The sequence below is a fragment of the Amphiura filiformis genome, chromosome 9 (assembly GCF_039555335.1).
Source record: "Amphiura filiformis chromosome 9, Afil_fr2py, whole genome shotgun sequence".
Lineage (NCBI taxonomy): Eukaryota > Metazoa > Echinodermata > Ophiuroidea > Amphilepidida > Amphiuridae > Amphiura > Amphiura filiformis.
Genome location: NC_092636.1, coordinates 29,509,404 through 29,530,321, shown reverse-complemented (window position 1 = coordinate 29,530,321; position 20,918 = coordinate 29,509,404). Strand labels below are relative to the sequence as shown.

The window sequence follows — 20,918 nt, the reverse complement described above, 5'->3', positions numbered from 1 at the left end:
GGCCTACGAGCAAGAAATGTTTTTGAAAAGCGTATGATTTGTGAATTAAAATTTTTTAAACAATCAAAGACACATGCATTGAAACCACGTGTCCTATCGTCATGGTCGAATGCATGTGTATTTAGTTTATGTTTGATTGCGATCGATAGGTTTATCATTATACTGTATACATGATCATATTAACGTCATCCTTCGATAGCTCAGTTGGTAGAGCGGTGGACTGTAGTGGATTTTACATTGTGATCCATAGGTCACTGGTTCGAATCCGGTTCGAAGGAAGGACTTGTTTTTATATCGTTCCATTTTATTTATTTTTTCTTACTGTGATCGATGGTTAGGCCTAACATTTCACTTAAAGTGAATTAAAGGTCATATATATATTGCTCGGGCAACATCATATCATTGGCAAGCTAATATTATGAGGACAATGAAAATGACTCTTTTTTGAGAAAATAAGACGTTTAAAGGTAGACGAGGTATTGTTGGTCGAAGCAACCTAAAAATCGATTTTCATTATCTATATCAATATATTATTGAAAATTAACGCCTTGATGTTTTGCAAAAGTTCATTCTACAAATCATATACTTTGCAAACTTGCTTAATTTATTGTTGTTAATGAGTTATGGACGTTTTACAAAAGTGTTGTTGTTTCAGCCCTCTTTACAACGTAACTCAAGAACCGCAGCACCTGATAGGCATCTGTGATATTTTAATTCTTCTACATGCTCGCTATGAATTGAGCAATGCAGTTTTTGCCAAAGCTCACTACCATTCGTAAGATGCTGTGAACTACCAAATCACAACATTAACGGTTTAAAATAATTAATAACCTTAAAATTGATATTCCGCAAAAACCAACTTAAGCAGTGAGTTCCTTCGAACGAGACAGATTTGACCTAGAAAAAAAGTTGACGTCATGAAATGAGATGTACCTGCTTTGAGAGAAGGGACTGTAAACGCTCTCAATGCACAGAACGTATGTACTGTTGTTGTTCTCAAAAAAAATTCTGAATCAAGTATTACAAATTTAATGGTTTTTAAACATATGGATAAAATCAGCCGCTTTTTTTTTTTTTATATATTAGTAAATTGTGATATTACAATTCATATGTATATCAACAACATGAGAAATATTTGGACTAAAAAATAAAAATATATTTTGAGCTTAGAATTTGAGCGTGATCGATCTGAGACTCAGGTATACTAGTCTCAGTGATCAATATTGTATTTATTATGCAAATAAACAATTTCAATGAGACGGTAGCTAGCCTTGGTTGACATTTAAAGGTCGCGCATTTATACATCAATCATAGATCATCTAGATGATCTATGCATGAATGAACATAAAAAGAGCTCTATAGTTCATGTGATCATAGGAGAAGGGCGGGTAATCCCACTCTTGATATTGATATGGTTTATTCCATCTTACGTTATTTTCATGTGCAGTAATAGGCTTAAATGAAAAGATGTTCGGGATTACCCCACTCTCCCCTATAGTGTCCGCTTCATTTACTTACGTCATCAGCCCGCTGCCTTGAAAATTAATTTCGCTTCGAACGGGGGAAGGACTCGTACGAGCCCGAACTTTACCAACACAATTTCTCTTTTTTCAGGAGAAATACGCATAAAAAAATTGCAACGAGTGTCAACTTGTAATGTAATAATTATTCTCTTCGAATGGAGTTAAACTTGTTTTTGCAATAGATATGCCCTTTAACATTCTATTTTATCCCTCTGCCTATATTTTCTATGTGTGTGTGTGTGGGGGGATGGGCGTTTTTGTCATTTGTAATGCATTATACGTATTACACTGCAAAAGCAACAGAGCAACACTTAATAAACACTTGAGCACCTTTAATGTCCAAGGTTTGTACAGTGAAGGTAGGGGTGTTAATTTATAAACACTAAAACACATAAAAAAAGAGAGAATGTTTTATGTTTTTAAAGTGTGGTTTTTAACACTATCTTATGTTAATAATAACAAACATCTTCATCTTCAGTGTTTATTAAGTGTTGCTTTGCTGTTTTAGCAGTGTATGATATACTATATACTTATACATCGTACGAATTTCCTAGGCTGAAATAAACATGTGAGTTTCACAAGATTTGTAGCTAAATATGAAATGAAAACACTAAACCTAAATATCAAGTTTGGACTCCTATCCTTGTCACTTTAAATATTCTTTGTAAAGAGAAAAAATATTAACCAATGATCTCGACATCCTCCTTTATCCTTGATGTTTATAAAGGCCCATTCAGTGACCCCAGCGAAAGTGTAAAAAAGAATAAAATTGAGCACAAGTTACTAAAAGGTGAAGGATAAATCAATGAAATTGCCATTGGGTATTTTTAAAATGAAAATTTGGCACAAATAACCCCGAGGAAAACAGTAGAATTGACAAAGTTGAAGCCCCATTCAAATATATGTAGCTAATTTAACTACTTAAGGGTAGGCCCTACACCAGTGGCGTAACTAGGGTTGGTAGCGCCCGGGCAAGAAACAAAATTGGCGCCCCTACCCCCTCCCCCCATCAAGAATATCTTTGACGCGGGCAGTGGCGGCCAGGGCTAAGGATACGAAATGCCCCCATTCTTGAAACAATTGCGCGCGGAGCGAGCGAAATTTTGGACAAATAATGCCTATCACTATTAATTTTGGTTACTAGAAGTTGAATATCGGTCTTAAAATGTTCTTTCAATTGATTTTGTTCTGAAATGCGCCCCCATCAAGAATATCTTTGACGCGGGCAGTGGCGACCAGGGCTAAGGATACGAAATGCCCCCATTCTTGAAACAATTGCGCGTGGAGCGCGCAAAATTGTGGACAAATAATGCCTATCACTAATTAATTTTGGTTATTAGAAGTTGAATATCGGCCTTAAAATGTTCTTTCAATTGATTTTGTTCTGAAATGCCCGCGCGCGAAAATTTTGACTTTCATCGCTTGGAGGGGCGCAGAATCGATGCTGAATTGGTCAATTTGACGCCCCCATAAGGGTGGCGCCCGTGGCACGTTGCCCCCTGCCCCCTAGTTACGCCACTGGAGTACATGATGTATTGTTGGTCGAAGCAGCCAAAAAGAAAAATCGATTTTCAATATCTTAATCAATATATTATTGAGAAATAACACTTTGATGTTTTGCAATAGTTCATTCTACAAATCATATACTTTGAAAACCTTCTTGATTTATTGTATTTAATGAGTTATGTGCGTTTTACAAAAGTGTTGTTGATTCAGTCCTCTTTACAACATAACTCAAGAAAAACAGGACCTACAAAAGTATATCTGTGATATTAGAATTCGTGTATACACTCGCTATAATCAATGCACTTTTTGCCAAAGCTCACTACCATTCGCAAGATGCTGCGAACTACCAAGTAGAGAAATTACATTTTCATGTAAAACGCGGCTTTCGGTTCAACCACTTGCAGGCCATGTTAGCACAACTATTACACTAACAAAGGTGATGATTATTATGATTTTCTGAATGATCAAATCACTGAATGGGCCTTTAACATGTTTAAGTTAAAGAGGTACTTTGTGATCCACAGCCTCATACTCAAAAATATTTAGGCTTCTTTATACCATCGGAAACTATTGGACTACATTATGTTTGTTCTTGCAGATTTGGAATTTTTTTTTTGAAAGCCCAAAGTGGAAGTGGAAGATTTAAAAATGGCACAGGTCTACGTTAGTGAAAAAATAGTTCAGCGACCAACAAATTGTAATTGTGTATAATAGGCTCTATACGACAAACAAGATGTTCTTTTAACTTGGCCCTATTGGACTCATGGGAGCGTTCTAAATGCTCCCCTCATCTGTCAAGGTTAAATGAATTTATTATATCACCAACGTTGCGGCAAAACCTTTGGCCTTCAGCTGGGTCACGCCGGGTGGATGATTTAGGGTTATCCAAGGTCAATCGATGAGGAAGTTGCTTGATGACCCAAACCCAACAATGTGACATATTAACACTAACGCACCCGCTCCTGTTGAGGGAAAGTTGTTTGGCTCATACCCATACTGCTTCTTTGACTCCCCGTTCAAACCAACGGGATTCACGGTCCAAAATGACAACGTCGTCAATGTCAAAACTGTCACCAATGCCATTAAATGTTCTATAGACAGCTGAATCGTTGAACTGGCGCGTCTATGTTGGGACATACGACTGCAGGGGTTGGCCGGTTTCGCCAGTGTAATGTTCTTGGCACTCCTGATCTTCAGCGCACTGGGCACCGTAAACTACACCACTTACGCGGCCCTTAGGCTGTTTGTCCTTTGGGTTCACTAGCGACTGCCGCAGGGTATCGGTTTGCTTAAAGTGTGTAGTGATGCCGTGATCGCTGTATATCCATGAATATTCATAAGGACAGTGTACCATATGATCGGTCACATATAATATAGCCAAGTACATTGCTAAGAGTTTATGCCCTTCGGACCATCACATTTGGAACTCGAAGGATTTTGCGACAAAAATCAGGTTATTGTGTTGGACGCGGACGAGACGATGACATTTTTGATGTTACTGCTTTGTTCACTTGCATTCCACAGGCAGACGCGGCACATGCGGTTCGCGATGTCTTGAAGGAGGATAAGACTCTGACGAAGCGTACTATTTTGTCGCTAGATCAGATATGTGAACTGTGAATTGAGCATGTGTTTGGACAATACATGTTTTAGTTATGGCAATAATTTATACCAGCAATGCCATGTTTGTTCGACGGGCTCCCCTGTAACGCCGATAATTTCTAACTTGTACATGGAGCGATTTGAACCGTTTGCCTTGTTGTCTTACCTCGGTTCGTCACCTTCCAAATGGTACCGTTATGTCAACGACACCTGGATTATAGTCAAAGCATCGGAACTCAACAAATTTTTCGCGCATATCAACCAAGTAGACGATAATATTTGCAGTTCAGCTCTAATCATTTACTGGTCCTGAAACTTGGTGTTCTGAGCACTCTTTACCACAGGGCGGATAACATCATCACAAAGGACTCTGATAAGATCACCGAGCACCAACACCTGCGCCACGCCTTGAAAACGTGTGGTTATAAAGACTGTGCAATATTGACAACGCCCTTAATCGTAGTGAGGAAGACGCTAAACCAGCTAGCAAAGCACCACGTCCTGGTACCCGGGCCTGGTACCAAGACTTTTGTCACCATTCCCTATCACCATGATCACGAAATAAAAAGGATCTACCGCGATAACGGCATCCCTACACACTGTAAGCCAACCAATACCCTGCGACAAGGACAAGCGGATAAGTGGTGTAGTTTACGGTGCGCTGAAGACCAGGAGTGCCAAGAACTTTACGTTGGCGAAATCATCCAACCCCTGCAGAGTCGCATGTCCCAACATAAACGCGCCAGTTCAAGTGGCAACGATTCAACTGTCTATAAACCTCTTGAAGGCAGTGGTTACAGTTTTGACATTGACGACGCTGTAATTTTGGACCGTGAACCCCGTTGGTTTGAAGGAGTCAAAGAAGCAGTATGGGTACGAACCCAACAACCGTCCCTCTACAGGAGCGGGGTCGTTAAAGTCACTTGGTTGAGATCGGGTCATCAAGCAATTACCTCATCGATTGACCTTGGATGAACCTAAATCATCCATCCAGCTGAATGCCAAAAGTGTTGGCCGCATCGTCGTCGGTGATAACATCTAAACAAAAAGTGAGTTTTTTTGTTTCACATGATTTAATTAATCACAAACATTTGCCAGATGACTGAGAGTATACACAGTGTTATTAATAATTGTGTTATCGTCAGCGCAGTCTGGAGCACAGTAACACAGTGCTCCTGCAGCACAAGAACAGCATTAGGGGTTGTGCTCTTCTCTCTCTCTCTCTCTCTCTCTCTCTCTCTCTCTCTCTCTCTCTCTCTCTCTCTCTCTCTCTCTCTCTCTCTGTCAGATGGCGCTGTGTAGCGCTGCTGTGGTCTTCACAAGAGTACGTCATCTCACTCGTTCAGATGCCAAGTGCGTTGTACCTTATAACGCCCCGTCCGACTGTCAGACATTTAAACTTGTTTAGTGTGTACTGGTGACGATTTTTCATCAGATGGGTTGAGAGCCACACATCCTTAACTCAAGAAACACCATTTAGAGAAAAAAAATTTGCGAACTAAATCTATTTACAGTTGACAATGTTAGTGCGTGATTTAACTCTTGTTTGGTCATATAACATCGATTTTAAGCGGCTTTCAGTCACAACACCAATTTGGTGCGGAGGGGACCCAGTAATGGCCGAATGAATCCTGTCCATCACTTGGCTCGTTGGGTTCGTCTATAGACATTGTGCAGGTCAGAAAGCTCAGTGTTTGAACCAAATTGAGTTAGGGCCAGAAAGCCTTAACTCATAATTGAATTTAAACTTGAATTTGCTATATTAAGATGTGGCTAAGTAGAATTGTGCTATAACTGCAATATGATGTTTACTTGGGTTAAAGCTTGATGGTTTAAGAATCTCTGGGTGTTGGTGATTATTTTGGTACCAAAATCTCAAAATGACTAAAAAGTGAGTTAAGGCTTTCTGGTTCTCACGCCTCGATTATTCTACTGAATAATAACAACTTCAGTTACATCATCATTCTGTTGGTGTTGCTTCTTGCACTGACAGTACCCATTACGTGACAACCAGAAATCAAAAGTCTCGATGAAAGAGAGAAGACTTGCTCCGAAAAACAATCCTAGAGCGCCACCAAGATCACCTGGAATAACAAAACCAAACAACATAGCTAGTATTTCAAAATTCGTTTATTCAAATCCAAAATTTGAGTTGATGCTACGTAAGTTTCGTGACTTAGTGCTTTCTCTGATTGACTCTCCTGCACATCGGCGCGCCGCGGCGGCTACTTCCTGACACTGTATTCAGGTATTAGAATTGGTCGTAAGTATACGGAAGAAAGTAGTCCCCATCGTCTCCGTGAAGTTTTTGCCCCCCCTCTTTCTTATTCAGATAGCTTCCTATTATACCCGTCTCCTCTTTCTGCTCTTTACATGCTTTTTCTCTGCGACATGATCTAAATCGCAGATTTGTCATAATCTCCCTATAGGGGAGGCATGTCTTTGTGCTCTAGGTGAATATTTTCTTCGAAGCTTTTTCCGCTTGCGTTTTGTGTTCGTTAAGTCTGGTACCGAAGAGTTTCGATATTTCTACTATATAGGACAACGTCCTATCCTTTAGGATCCCATGCCTATCGCAAGGAGGCATGGGATCTCATAAACACAGTAGGATGTTTATAATCCTGCTTATATTCTGGGTGGACTAATATATTTCTAAGCATCTGATGTGGCGTAAAGGCGGCGTTTATGCCATGTTTTTTGATGATTTGAAAGAATAAAAGAAAGAGAAGCCAAAACATGCACTCAAAAGATCAACGGAATCACTTTCTACTACCAAAACACCAAAAATACCAACAGAGACGAAAGGAACGAATTCCGCATATTTACGTCTAAGTCCTTCAGCGCCATCTACGTCAGCTCCAACAGGAATCAGTTGACGATGTACGGGAATTGGTCAGTCAAACCAAGAGCTCTTAGGGGTGGTGCAATAATTATGTGTACCCTGGGGTGAATTCTCAAAATGGTCTGCCAAAATCGCTTGCCCCCCTTTGGCCGTGCCTAAAAACCTTTGCCCCCCCTTTGGCCGTGCCAAAAACCTTTGCCCCCCTTTGACGCGCCAAAAAATCTTTGCCCCCCCCCCCCCTTACACATGCAAGATTTTGGGGAACCCGAATTGAAAACCTTAAATTGTCTTAACATATAATGCGAGCGCAGCGAGCAGGACATTTTGCATATTTGAACGTGTTTGTAACGTTTTCCTACGCCTTTTTTAGGGCGTAATATAGAAACGGTGCCCAAAATATCTGTGCCAAAAATTGCTTGCCCCCTCCCTTTCGACCTGCCAAAAATCGCTTGACCCCCCTTTCGACCTGCCAAAATATGCTTGCCCCCACCCTTTTGGCCTGCCAAAAATCTTTGCCCCCCCTATAATTCACCCCGGGGGTACACATAATTATTGCACCACTCCTTAGTCAAACGCAACCAATCAACTCAATTCTTTACGCATTGTCACTCACAAATACTCCCAATCTAATTAGCATATTACTCAATAACTTGCCCTACTTATCCATTTTAGCCAATCGTTTTACGCCAATCATCAATACACCCAATCTAATCAGCATATCACCCAATAACGTCTTCTACTTCCTTTTCAGATTATCCTTTTACCCATTCTAATTAGCATATCACCCAATAACGTGTTCTACTTCCATAGACCTATCGTTTTACAACCATTGTCACCATAATACACCCAATGTAATTAGCATATCACACAATAACTAGGTCTAGAGCAGTTGATGCAGCAATGGATTGTGATAAGAACTAATATGTCCACAATTTTCAAAACGTCTGCGCAAAGGGCAACATTAATAACAGATATTCGGGCAGACGAGTTCACTTACATATAAGTTGAAAGAACACATACGATGGGTTCTCGGATATACGTTCGACTTTGAGATCGCCGTAGAATACATCCACATGTACAAAGTTTTTGCTGTAGAACAGGAGAACAAAATCAGAAAAGAAATAGAAAGATTACACACATGGGGAAAATGAAACACATGCTATGAAATATGGAAATGTTTGTTACAAGCAACTTGATCAACTTGATGTTACAGTTGCACCTTTTCGTGTAAGCTACAATATCACAAACTTTGAGTTTATCATTATGGATCGGAGTCATCGGATGAAACTTCGAGGACGACCGACAAATTGAGCTATTCCACAAATCGTCGGCTGTATTCCATAGTGGCGTATAGTGATTTTTGGTAATTTTTTTGAAAATTGGCACATATGTTTTAATGATGTTCTCGTTCATTTTACTAAGTCTCATCAGTCATAATTAGCTAATTAATCATTAATTAATTAATTAAATGTGGCGTATAGTTACAAAGTGACATTTTTTGTATTTCATAGTGGCGTATCGACCATACGCCACTTTGTATACACATTTTATAATTAAGAAATATCGGCAAAAATGACAAACTTTGTATGTCATAGTGGCGTATACCTCGCTACATGTCATAGTGACGTATCGTGACCTATACGCCACTATGGAATGAAAACGACGAAAAGTAACGCCATAGGGATTACACGGCGATCGAGGTGGCGTACGGTTAACATTATGTTAGGGTATTGCGTTTTGCGTGTTTTCCATAGTGACATATAGTTTTATACTTATTGTTGTCAGTTTGCCAACAATATTATGTATTTATTTACTTTGAAAAATATATAGAAATAAACTCTATTTAGTTAACTATCGAAATTTCACATCATTTACAAAATATGATGAATGTCTGATTTACACAACTCGATTTTGAATTGGTATTTCTTCAAACCCGACGAAATACTACATACAAAATAATAATAAAAAACCATAATTAATTTGTAATATGCATCTTGATTCTTACCTCATATATTCAGTCGTAACAACAGACAAGTCCGAAGTTTGATCCGTGAAGTGAGCCATTCCTGTTACACTGGCATACATATGGGCATATATCCAATTAAATGTACCAATATATACATATGGAAAACTGTAGTTCACATAAACATAGTCGGCAAAATTCTCAATATTTGTATCATAGAGAGACGAATGCAAGTAAGTATCCCACATTTGGGTGACATAATCTTCCTCCAGATCCTCCTCCTCCTCCTCCTCTTCCTCCCCCAACCACAGATCTGCTACTTCCTCTCCTTCTTCAGCCTCTTGAGAATTTTTCCCAGGAGCATTAGTTGCAACACTTGGGCTATCTTGCCCAATTGATGCTTGAGTATTTTGTAATAGTGATCCCACATAAACGTCATTTGCTGATGGAATGTCCTGAGATTGTTGCCCCACATAATAGTCATTTGCTGATAGAATGTCCTGAGATTGTTGCCCCATATAATAGTCATTTGCTGATGGAATGTCCTGAGATTGTTGCCCCATATAATAGTCATTTGCTGATGGAATGTCCTGAGATTGTTGCGCCATATAATAGTCATTTGCTGATAGAATGTCCTGAGATTGTTGCCCCATATAATCGCCATTTGCTGATAGAATGTCCTGAGACTGTTGCCCCATATAATAGTCATTTGCTGATAGAATGTCCTGAGATTGTTGCCCCATATAATAGTCATTTGCTGATAGAATGTCCTGAGATTGTTGCCCCATATAATAGCCATTTGCTGATAGAATGTCCTGAGATTGTTGCCCCATATAATAGTCATTTGCTGATAGAATGTCCTGAGATTGTTGCCCCATATAATCGTCATTTGCTGATAGAATGTCCTGAGATTGTTGCCCCATATAATCGTCATTTGCTGGTGGAATGTCCGAATATTGTTGTCCTATATAATCGTCCACCAAAGAAGCTGTGAAAGAATCAGTAGGTTCTTTTGACGAATGTGGTGTGGTTCCGGTAAAATCATCAGTATTAAGGGTTGGCTCGTTTGTAATCAGGGTAGTCGATGCAGCGATTGATTGCGATAAAACCTCTTGGGAGTATTGCCACATATCCGAAGTAGTTATGAAAGAATGAGTAGGTTCTTTTGACGAATGCGGTGCGGTTCCGGTAAAATCATCAGTATTAAGGGTTGGCTCGTTTGTAACCAGGGTAGTCGATGAAGAGATAGATGGTGATAAGACCTCTTGGGAGTGTTGTAGCATATCCGAAGAGGTAGTGAAAGAATAAGTAGGTTCTTTAGATGACTGAGCTGTCCCGGTATCATCATCAGTATTAAGGGTTGGCTCGTTTGTAACCAGGGTAGTCGATGCAGCGATAGATGGTGGTGAGACCTCTGGGGAGTGTTGTGGCATATCTGAAGAAGTTGTGAAAGAATCAGTAGGTTCTTTTGACGAATGAGGTACGGTTCCGGTAAAATCATCAGTATTAAGGGTTGGCTCGTTTGTAACCAGGGTAGTTGATGCAGCGATAGATGGTGGTAAGACCTCTTCGGAGTGTTGTGGCATATTCGAAGTAGTTATGAAAGAATCGGTACGTTCTTTTGACGAATGAGGTACGGTTCCGGTAAAATCATCAGTATTAAGTGTTGGCTCGTTTGTAATCAGGGTAGTCGATGCATCGTTGGATTGTGATAAGACCTCTTGGGAGTGTTGCCACATATCCGAAGAGGTAGTGAAAGAATAAGTAGGTTCTTGAGATGAATGAGCTGTTCCGGGCGCGGTATCATCAGTATTAAGTGTTGGCTCGTTTGTAACCAGGGTAGTCGATGCAGCGATGGATGGTGATAAGACCTCTTGGGAGCGCTGCCCCATAGCTGAAGCGGTGGTTAAGGAATATAAAGTGGGTGTTTTTGAAGAATGAGTTTCTATTCCGATAACAGTAGAAAGGGTTGGTGCACTTGTAAACAAGTCAGTCATTGTTGTCGTTGTTGCAGATTGTGAGAGTTGGTCTCCTTCGTCCTCAGAATCAGCACTTCGCTTGGCATACACAGTTGTATTTGCATTAAAGGCTTCAACGAAACTCTCTTTGTATCTGCCACTGTATAGGTACATCTGAGATAGACGTGCGTACTGTTGCCAGAAAGTCTCGCTTCCTACTTCCATACTTGGACCACCTAATTTGAATTCATCGTAAACATTTTCGATTAAGGAGTTGAATATATCAAACTGCATATTGCCGAAGATATCTCCAAATGACTCGTTTAGCGCACTCAATTTATCTGGGTAATCCAGGCCAAAATGTCTGCCATTTTGTATGCACGGTTCATATACTAGATAGCCTATTAATGCACTTGTCAACTCGCTGGCAAATTGTTGAAATTGTCCACTCATTCTATCCCTGTAATTTCAAAAATACGAAATATAGATATTGAGGGATAGTGCAAGAAGTTCCTATCTGCTGTTGTCAGTCGTCTTAGGGCATTTAAATAAAGGCACTTAATTTAATGCCCACGTGACCAGATGGGCGCTGACATTACAGCGTCTAGACAGGATGTCTGGAAAAGTGACATTTGGCACAGCGGGTGGTCTTCCTGTGTATTTCAATTGGAAACGCGGGATGCATGTCCAAATTTTCTAGCAAATTTGTCATTTTTGCAACTTTGTAAGAGTTTCCGTCGATAACTTTTTTTCCGTCGACCAAAACTTTCAAATTTTAGTTCTTGAAAACATATTAAAAAAACAGAATTCTCGTATGTATAATTAAGTTGCCTATTAAATTTCCAGCAATTTTGATGATATTTGTCTGAAAAATTCCTATCTCTTAGCACATCTACTGATCACTTGAAGGTCTTGGTATGACGGCGCCCATGGGTCACGTGGGCATTAAATTTAGTGACTTTTATTTAATATACCCTATGGTAACTGGTTGTTATTATAATGATCTTTGAAAGTGACGATTTAAGATATGCAAACTAATGCACAAGTGCTGCGAAAAGCTACAGAACCAGAGGGCAGCATATCACTTATATTTGTGACGTGGCATATCGAAAGGAGACACTTTTGGGGAGGGTCGTAAATGGAGAAATAGCAAAAAATCTCCACGGGGGTGATTTTTTTCACTATTTGGGTTTTTTTTGCAAATTTGTGATATTAATAATTTTTAAAACATTGTCTGATAGTTCCAGACCGGAATATAACTGGCATCTTGTATTTTTCAGACAAGGTTATTCCTACTCTTAACATTGTCAATAAATATTTTTAAATGCCGATATCTCAATTTCCAATTTTATAATACCATAATTTACGAACTCAATATCTTCGTTTCGGGATGTCCGATTTCATTGGGGAAAACGGCGTTGTCACTTGAAATTGATAACCTGCCCAAGTGTCTCTCGTTGATATATCACGTCACATTTATTTATCCAACATTATAAGTGAGCTATAGAGGGCGCTATATGAGTGCTGGCTGCTTCCTGTTCCCTAATTCAAGCGCATTCTACATGATGTTCACAAACAGGCGAATAAACATTCGTCACTATGCAGCGTTCACAATGAATGTCATGTATGAGGTAAAAGCCGAAGAGAGGGCATTATCTCTTTGCTATTGTCATTCAATGACACGCAAAGCGCTACTATACGACGTATTATCTGTAACACCAAACCAGCTGAAAATGCCGGGAACCACTGAATATCATTTGAAAGTTTGATTATTTAATTGAGTGTTCATAGCAAGTTTGTCTTTCAAAATTGGCATGGTTGGATTCACTTCCGCGTTACGCACGCACAATCGCACACGCTGCGCTGGCGTACTATACATCGTGCAGTGTAAGCGAAAAATCGTCACGCTGTGTCAGGCTGTGTTCATTCAATTGAAATTTCTACTGTAGTCTTTAAATTCAGTCGGTTCAGTAGGGTGGCTCCACTTTTCCTTCACACTACAGCACTCAAATACCTTGGGTAGATTGTGGGACCCTACCCTAGCTGTGTTCATTATATCGAAGGCTATAAGGTATTGAAGCCCTTACATGTAAATGATGGTGATGACGACGATGACGATGATAATGACGATGATAATAATACTGCTAATAATATTTATAATAATCAATGATGTAAAGGAAGTGTAAAACTTTCTAACGTACCTGACTTTCTCAGCAAATGCTTGAGCAACAATGCCATTATTTTGATCTATTAGTGTTTCCGCGACGCCATTAGATGGAAATTTTGACTGTGAGATGGTTGGTTTGTACAGAGTCTCATGACAGGCTTCAGGACATTCACATTGGATGTGACGATTACTTGCAAACCGAACTGAAAAAACAAATGTATGAAAGTTGTAAGCCAGTGTTTAACATTTTGAAGTCTGGTGAGCCATCTTTTAAACGCATTTTTTTTAAATCATTGGTATAGGCTTTCAAGCTTATAATCTAATCACCAATGTGTAAAGATTAGCCAGTCAGGAACTGAGTGGCATGTATATTCCAATTATACTTCTGGGGCTGTCAGTTATTGGTCGATTCAAAGAGAATTTTACAATTTTACATAGTTCTGTTGAATATTGTGTTCAGTATTGTATTCAGTAATCAGAAATTATATTAGAGTGTATTTTCGCGTTGTGATATTGCAGATTAAAGGTGTATATTTTCACTAAACTTGACGAAGCTTCATAAGTCTTGAAATCGTTAGTAACTTACCACGAGTCGTAAGTTCCCCTGCACTAAACTTACTTACAAACGGTACCCTTCGTAAGTAATAGGGATTTACTACAGGGAAGTAAAGTTACGTCTAGTATTGGGTATTCGTAACTTAACGACCGGTTACCTGAGTTTCGAAGTGTTAAAAGTTTAGTGAAATGGACCCCTGATCTTAAAGCCATATTATAACATTTGCTGAGGAGAACGCCCTAAAAATGTTTTTAGTTTCTGTTTTTTACACGATTGTAATCTACTTTAGTGAATAAAGATACTCTGCAAAAATCAAGACTTTAGGTGCTGTAGTTTTGTCAAAATCCTAGATTTTGAATAAAACGATGGAACCGGCGTTTTATTATTACGATGGAAATATTAGTCGAACACGTACACAGTACGTACACGGCGTGCGTGATATACACATACACACATACCCGGAGGATCGTATCGTATTACAACCGCGGGAGTAACATGCATGGGCGCTAGTAGTAAATTCCAATTTTCTATGCTTTACCTCACTTGTTCGGCTCAAAATTAAAAGGGGACATATCTGACAGTAAAAGCTAACATTTTATGGAAAATAAATACTAATCTATTTTTAAAGAAATGTTATAATATGGCTTTAATCCTAGCAGGTTGATGATACTTACCACTCTCCTGGTAGTAGCATTCCCGCAATTGATTTGGAGAACAGAAAGGGGCATCGCCTGTATGCAGTCAGTAATAATAATAATAATAATAATAATAATAATAATAATATTAACCCTCCTGATAATGATGATGCTGATACTACTACTACTATTACTACTACCACTACTACTACTACTACTACTACTACCACTACCACTACCACACTACACCACCACCACCACCACCACCACCACCACCACCACCACCACCACCACCACCACCACCACCACCACCACCACCACCGCCACCACCACCACCACCACTACTAATAACAAATAGTTTCCCCATTTACCGGGCATGTAGAAATTACGGCACCCACATCTAGAAACAATAAAATCAGTTTCACATTCTAAGAAGCATTTTGGTTCGGTGTAATTAGCAAAATACTGGAGTGGTTTAGAGTCACATTCCCCGTAGGGCGATGACAAAACTTCATCTCCGTTACGTCAAGTCTGATTGGTGTATGCGTCCCTGGTGTCAACTCTATCCCATTATCTCGTAGGTTGGGGTATTCATCACGTGGGTGAATCAGCATTTTGAAACCAATGTTTTCTCGCGGGGCTGCAACAACTTCAGATTCCTCAGCATTTAAAATAAGGCTTAATCCTTGACTTTGACCTGGAAATGATAATCAACAATTAATTGTCGATGGTTGGTATTTGTTTTGAGCTTCGCTATGTTTATGTCTAGTCCTCTTATTTTTAATCGGATCTCTTCTTTCTTAAAATACTTGAAGTATACTTCAGAATTGGTCATAATGATATGCTGCTAACACGAAGATATCAGATGCCTGTCATTTTGTTAAGCAAAGTTTCGTTCACAAGTACCTTTAAGAATATGTAATAATTATGTTTATAACCATATTTTTTTCAGCCAAATCGAAAGTAATGTGCATGTAACATACATCATGCAGTGATCAAAACTGTCAACATTTAACCACCAAATGACTTGGACAAAATTCAGTTCCTATGAACTACACGACTACACAGATTATTTAATTTTATAATATAACTCAGCGATGTACTCCCTGTTGTTAAGTTGCTACAATGGCAACCTGTTAAAGGTGGTCACTGCAATGACATAATACTAGAATTCATTTTGTTAAGTGAAAGTGTGAACTTTCTTAAAGGCCAAGCTACCGTAATTCATTCCTATCAATAATATATCAATCTGGCGAATCTGGAGTAGTAACTGAACTAATATATGCATTCTAATCAATAATTTATCAATCAATCTAGTGAATTTACCTGGAGTAGTAACCGACAGTTTCTCGTCATTTTCAATGGAGTTGAATGTGAAGCATACGCCGTGGTTGGTTAAAGTTGTTGTGAAATTCTCTGGACCACAAATCTCACCATTGAATCGACATCTTTCAACGAAAATTAAAAATTAAAAATTAAAAACCGAAAACACAAAAAACAAACAAACCAGAAACAAAGTTAACGGTATATAACACCCCACACCCGCGCATACACTCTTACACCCAATCTTCACCCTTCTGACCCCACCAAGACACAGACACCACGCACGCGCACTGAGTACACGATTCACTACCGTTATTACGAAGGGGCGTTATTCCGACATGAACAAAAGGGGCATTATTTTGCATGGAGCAAAACCCCAAACATAACACTAACCCTAAGCCCCAACCTTTTATCCTATTCAAAATGTTTGTAATAACGCTCTTTTGGAATAACGGGCCAACCCGAGTACCCAGCTAACATGCGACGTGACAGTGCTGACAAGATTGGTAGCAATGTAATTTTACCACATCTTCCAATACCGTTTTCTACACTTCTGCACACTTTACTATGCATTTTCATATCTGCTGAATTCCTGGAACTGAAACAAATTCTCATTATAAAATAACTGAAAATATTAAAGAGTTACAGAGAGCACAGTGTGATCTTCACCAACGAACGATAAATTAAAATTTAGAAATCTGGGGTTGCACTCATCCAAAGACGTGTGCCAATCGTATACTTGTATAAAGAGTGAACGACTGAACGGAGTGCCCATCTCTCATTCATCTTTCATTGGCGATTGGGCCAGACTCCTCCATGTAATGTTGCTGTAACTCCTCCACAGCGAGTCTGTTACCTTCCCAGCATTAAAGAATGCCGGTACCCATTTATACACCTGGGTAGAGAGGAGTAATCGAGTATCGAGATAAAGTACCTTACTCAAGGGCACAACACGATGGAGTCGCCGGGGCTCGAACCCACAACCTTCAGATTATGAGTCGCATCCCGTTCCGCTCGGCCACCGTGCTCTCCCAATATTTGTAATAGCATCCCGATAATAACGTTTTCAAATTCGCTGATTTTGGGAACTTAGAGAACAAACAATATAAACCATAGAGTACATAGTGCAGTTATACTGCACAGCAAACATGATTCGACCATTGCGGTACTTAAACCTGGTTAACAGGAAATTACTCCAGCAAAATCAATCGATAAAGTCTAGCCCATCCTCCACATTGAATGGTGGACTGCACTTATGCTCAAATATGGCACTTGCCAATCAATAATCACCCACTTGAAATCCCCTGACTCGCCCCACTGACCAAAGATATGGACTGATATGGGAGTTGTTTTTGCTGTTATCTGTCATTTACATATCAGGGAGGTACGAACATTTGCCGATGCCCCACCTACTCAGATTTTAGCCTACATGTAATGTATACATTATTCTTGATTGACAGCAGGTACAAAAAATATCCGTCAAATGGTTTAGCTTTAATGCCCTTCGGAAGAGAGCGGTCCACAAGTGAGTGATAGTCACTAAAAGTTGCATTCGATTTACACAGGGAATTTTGCAGGCCATGCCGTGCCCTTCCTTACTAAAACACCAAAGTGCGAATATTTCCAAACATCTAAATTAGCTAAAAATTTAGGACATGTTACAAAACTATATTGTCTAGAATTTCAGAGAGTACACAAAATATTGGCCGGTTATTTTTCACACAGTGACGTTAACTAGGCAATGCCCTATACCTCTAATATGCACTGTTTATAGAAGTCACACGTCAATGGTGAGAGAACTGTGTACTGTGTATAGCAAAATGGACAGTAACTGCAGTATGATTTGGTTACTCATTTAGAGCTAGTTTTCTACATATCGACTAGTTACGGCAAGAAGACCCATCTGCAATAGATGCAGGTGTCATTGTAGAATACAGTAATCGTCAAATGCGGCTAAGGGCGGATAGGCCTGCACCATAGTACAGATAGGGTCTTCTCACACAGTGGTTCGCTTCAAGTTCGGCAGTGACGCCCGTAGTGACGTCAATGCTTTATCACGGTTGCGCCGTAAGCGTGCCGACATTATACGCGTGCATGTACGCTTTGCGGGATTAACTTTACGCGCGCGATTCGATACTGCGGCCAGTGACGCACATACGTCACTACCGAACTTGATATGAACCAATTAACTCCTTGAGTTATGGTACTTACGATGAAATCATTTTTTCTTTGACATGAGAACTGTTTTGGATGAATTGTAACAGATTCTGATGACCTGGGAATAGGTCGCCGTGAGAGAAAATATAGGAACCAAAATCTTCGTCTTCATTGGAAAGTCCTATAAGTTGAGGAAACATCCGTCGAATCTCCGTTAGGGCGGTACTGTATACCTTGACCCATCCTCCGTAATACTCAGAGAGCTTACGTATCCTATATGAGCCGATCCCAGTACCAAATGAAAGAGAAAAACAAAACTTATTACTACTATTATACGTCCTAGCCGCTTTCATTTATACAAGATTTGTTCAAAAATTACTTCTATATATAGACGATCTGCAGAAAGGAATGACCTACAATATTTATTGAGTGTGGAATTTTATGGTAGGGTTACCAACCCCATTTATAATCATTTTCGGTGATGGTCGGTCCTATCCCCGGGTAGGGTGCTGGGGTACAAATGATATCACTAAAAAGATCGCAAATAATGGATCTAAGATTAGCTCAAGTAGTTTGGCTGTAAACACAAGCGTTATTGTTATGCCGGATAAGAACGTTACAGGTAAGGGTTCATGCTGCAAGCGTGCCAAATAAGGCAAGCCCTCCGGCTAAAATCCCCAATGTAATAAAATGGCTGAGTGGGGCTGAGTTTCCATAGGAAAACCTTATGTTGAGCTTCTGACGTTATTGATGTTTGGGCCCGTGCAATGGAGGCCCAATCGTCGGAAGCTAATGGGAAAAATACCGGGGAAAAATATTTAAAAGAAAATTTAGAAAAAGAAATGTTCGCGGATAAGATGCACACCTTTACCTGAACATGTTAGCATTGCAGATAGTCACAGACGGGAAGTCGAGAGGTTCGTTTTTGGCGGTGAGATATTCAAGGTTGGTACTGGTTTCAAATCCAATGTACTTATTGACGGATTGGTAAATTTGGAGACCAAGACCAGCTCCTGCGGCCACAACTATCAACAACCAAATGGATCTAAAATGGATAAAATTGTTTATTCTTTACCAAATATTATGAAATATTTTATTAGTCATACAATCAAGTATAAAGTTTTTGGTTCGTTTTAAGCTGCAATAATGAGCTAAACAAAAACAAAAACAAAAACAAAAACAAAAACAAAAACAAAAACAACAAAACAACAAAAGCAAAAAAACAACAACATACAAATCACACCCACCCCAACTCATCCACCCAACACACACACCCCCACACAACTCCTCAACCAAACAATCAATCAGTAGATCAAATACCTTCTAAAGAAGCCACTATTAGTTCCGCCAATATATTTGAATCCTGTAAAGCTCGTTTCTTGACTGCATTGTGCGATCACAGAACAGCAGTTGGAAATGCAGCCATCCTGATCCTCCATGTTTCCTGACATTTTCGTCGTATCTCCTGTCTTAGTTTCAAGATGATGTGCCTGTGTTGTAATTGGTTTGCGATGATAATAATTCCCGTGTTCCCAGGCATTGCGAATATTGCCGTTATTCCAGGCATTGTGAAGCTTAGAGCTATAGTATTCTTCACTGGCTTTGTTTTGCATCATGGCTCATTCCGTCATTCAAATCGACACTTACATATAACCATATTTATGTTTAATTTCAAGTTCTATTCCAGCAATAAAGTTGCAATACTTAACATTTCGTTATCATAAATTCTGTTTTGACGAAGCGAGTGTCCTTCATTTGAAATAGTTGGCCATTCTGTGCTCGTTCTCAAGATGTTCCCGTTCGATCTTACGTCATTATTTCACCAAATTATGACGTAGTACATTTTTGTTTTATAACAGCTTTTAATTACAATTATGTCACCTTCATCGGCTGTTAATCAATTATTGACATTATCAATTAGCCATATCACCCAAATTGTCTTAATGTAAAAGTCGATATGCATGCACTTTTGAGCGGCATTATTGATTAATTGGTCAATTACGTTATGTTATTGATTTCCTTACCTTAACCGAAATCAGTCAAACAAAGGGTCACAATTAAACTACTAGTAATTGATATTGATATGTAGAAAAATGGTCATCAACAGTTGTCATAATAATTCTTAATGGGGGTTTTCGCAATGTATCACCATGTCTAATCACTAGGAGCCCCAACATGCTCATCTATCAGAGCACATTTCTTTAACCCCAATACATTTGTACGTTCATTGAATGACCTTTGACAATGTGGGTACAAAACCTCGTACTCTGCAACTTGAGGTCAAATTTTGCACTATGATTGTTTAAGGTTATGAACCATGCCATTGGGATCTGAGACGAATAGGTATATTCCTCTCAGATTGGGATGAGGCCATTGTGGTTCATTCAATGACAAGAAGACGGACGTGTCTCTTATAATTATTGACAATGCCTATTAGTATGGCAACAAATTGCTCGAACAATCAGTGCAATAATTTATTTTAATAGGTATATTCCTCTCAGATTGAGATGTTAAAACATCTCATGAATTACATTTCTAAACATCTAATGACGAATATTTCAAATTGAGTTTTTAGACTTTTGACAATACCTGTACTAAACTTCTCATCGCAACATTATAGTGTTTAAGGTGATACTACCCCACCTGATAAATTGTGTGACTAATGTTGCATTTTTTTCTCAAAAAA

At 39.2% G+C, this 20,918-nt stretch overlaps 2 protein-coding genes and 1 non-coding gene across 3 annotated transcripts in view; 1 reads left to right on the top strand and 2 right to left on the bottom strand.

Moving 5' to 3' along the window:
• LOC140160839 (nocturnin-like) overlaps window positions 1-20,918 on the bottom strand; it is a 135,727-nt gene that overhangs the window by 64,087 nt on the left and 50,722 nt on the right. The gene's annotated exons all lie outside the window — the stretch shown is intronic.
• Trnay-gua (transfer RNA tyrosine (anticodon GUA)) lies at window positions 190-278 on the top strand. Its single transcript is given in 2 exon segments — window positions 190-226; window positions 243-278. It is a non-coding gene; the product is annotated as a tRNA-Tyr (tRNA).
• LOC140160303 (uncharacterized) lies at window positions 5,902-11,832 on the bottom strand. Its single transcript, XM_072183576.1, has 3 exons — window positions 9,479-11,832; window positions 8,471-8,562; window positions 5,902-6,715 (listed from the first exon to the last, which is right to left on the bottom strand). Exons 1-3 carry the CDS (start codon window positions 11,686-11,688, stop codon window positions 6,561-6,563), a joined length of 2,457 nt encoding a protein of 818 aa, XP_072039677.1. The 5' UTR covers window positions 11,689-11,832; the 3' UTR covers window positions 5,902-6,560.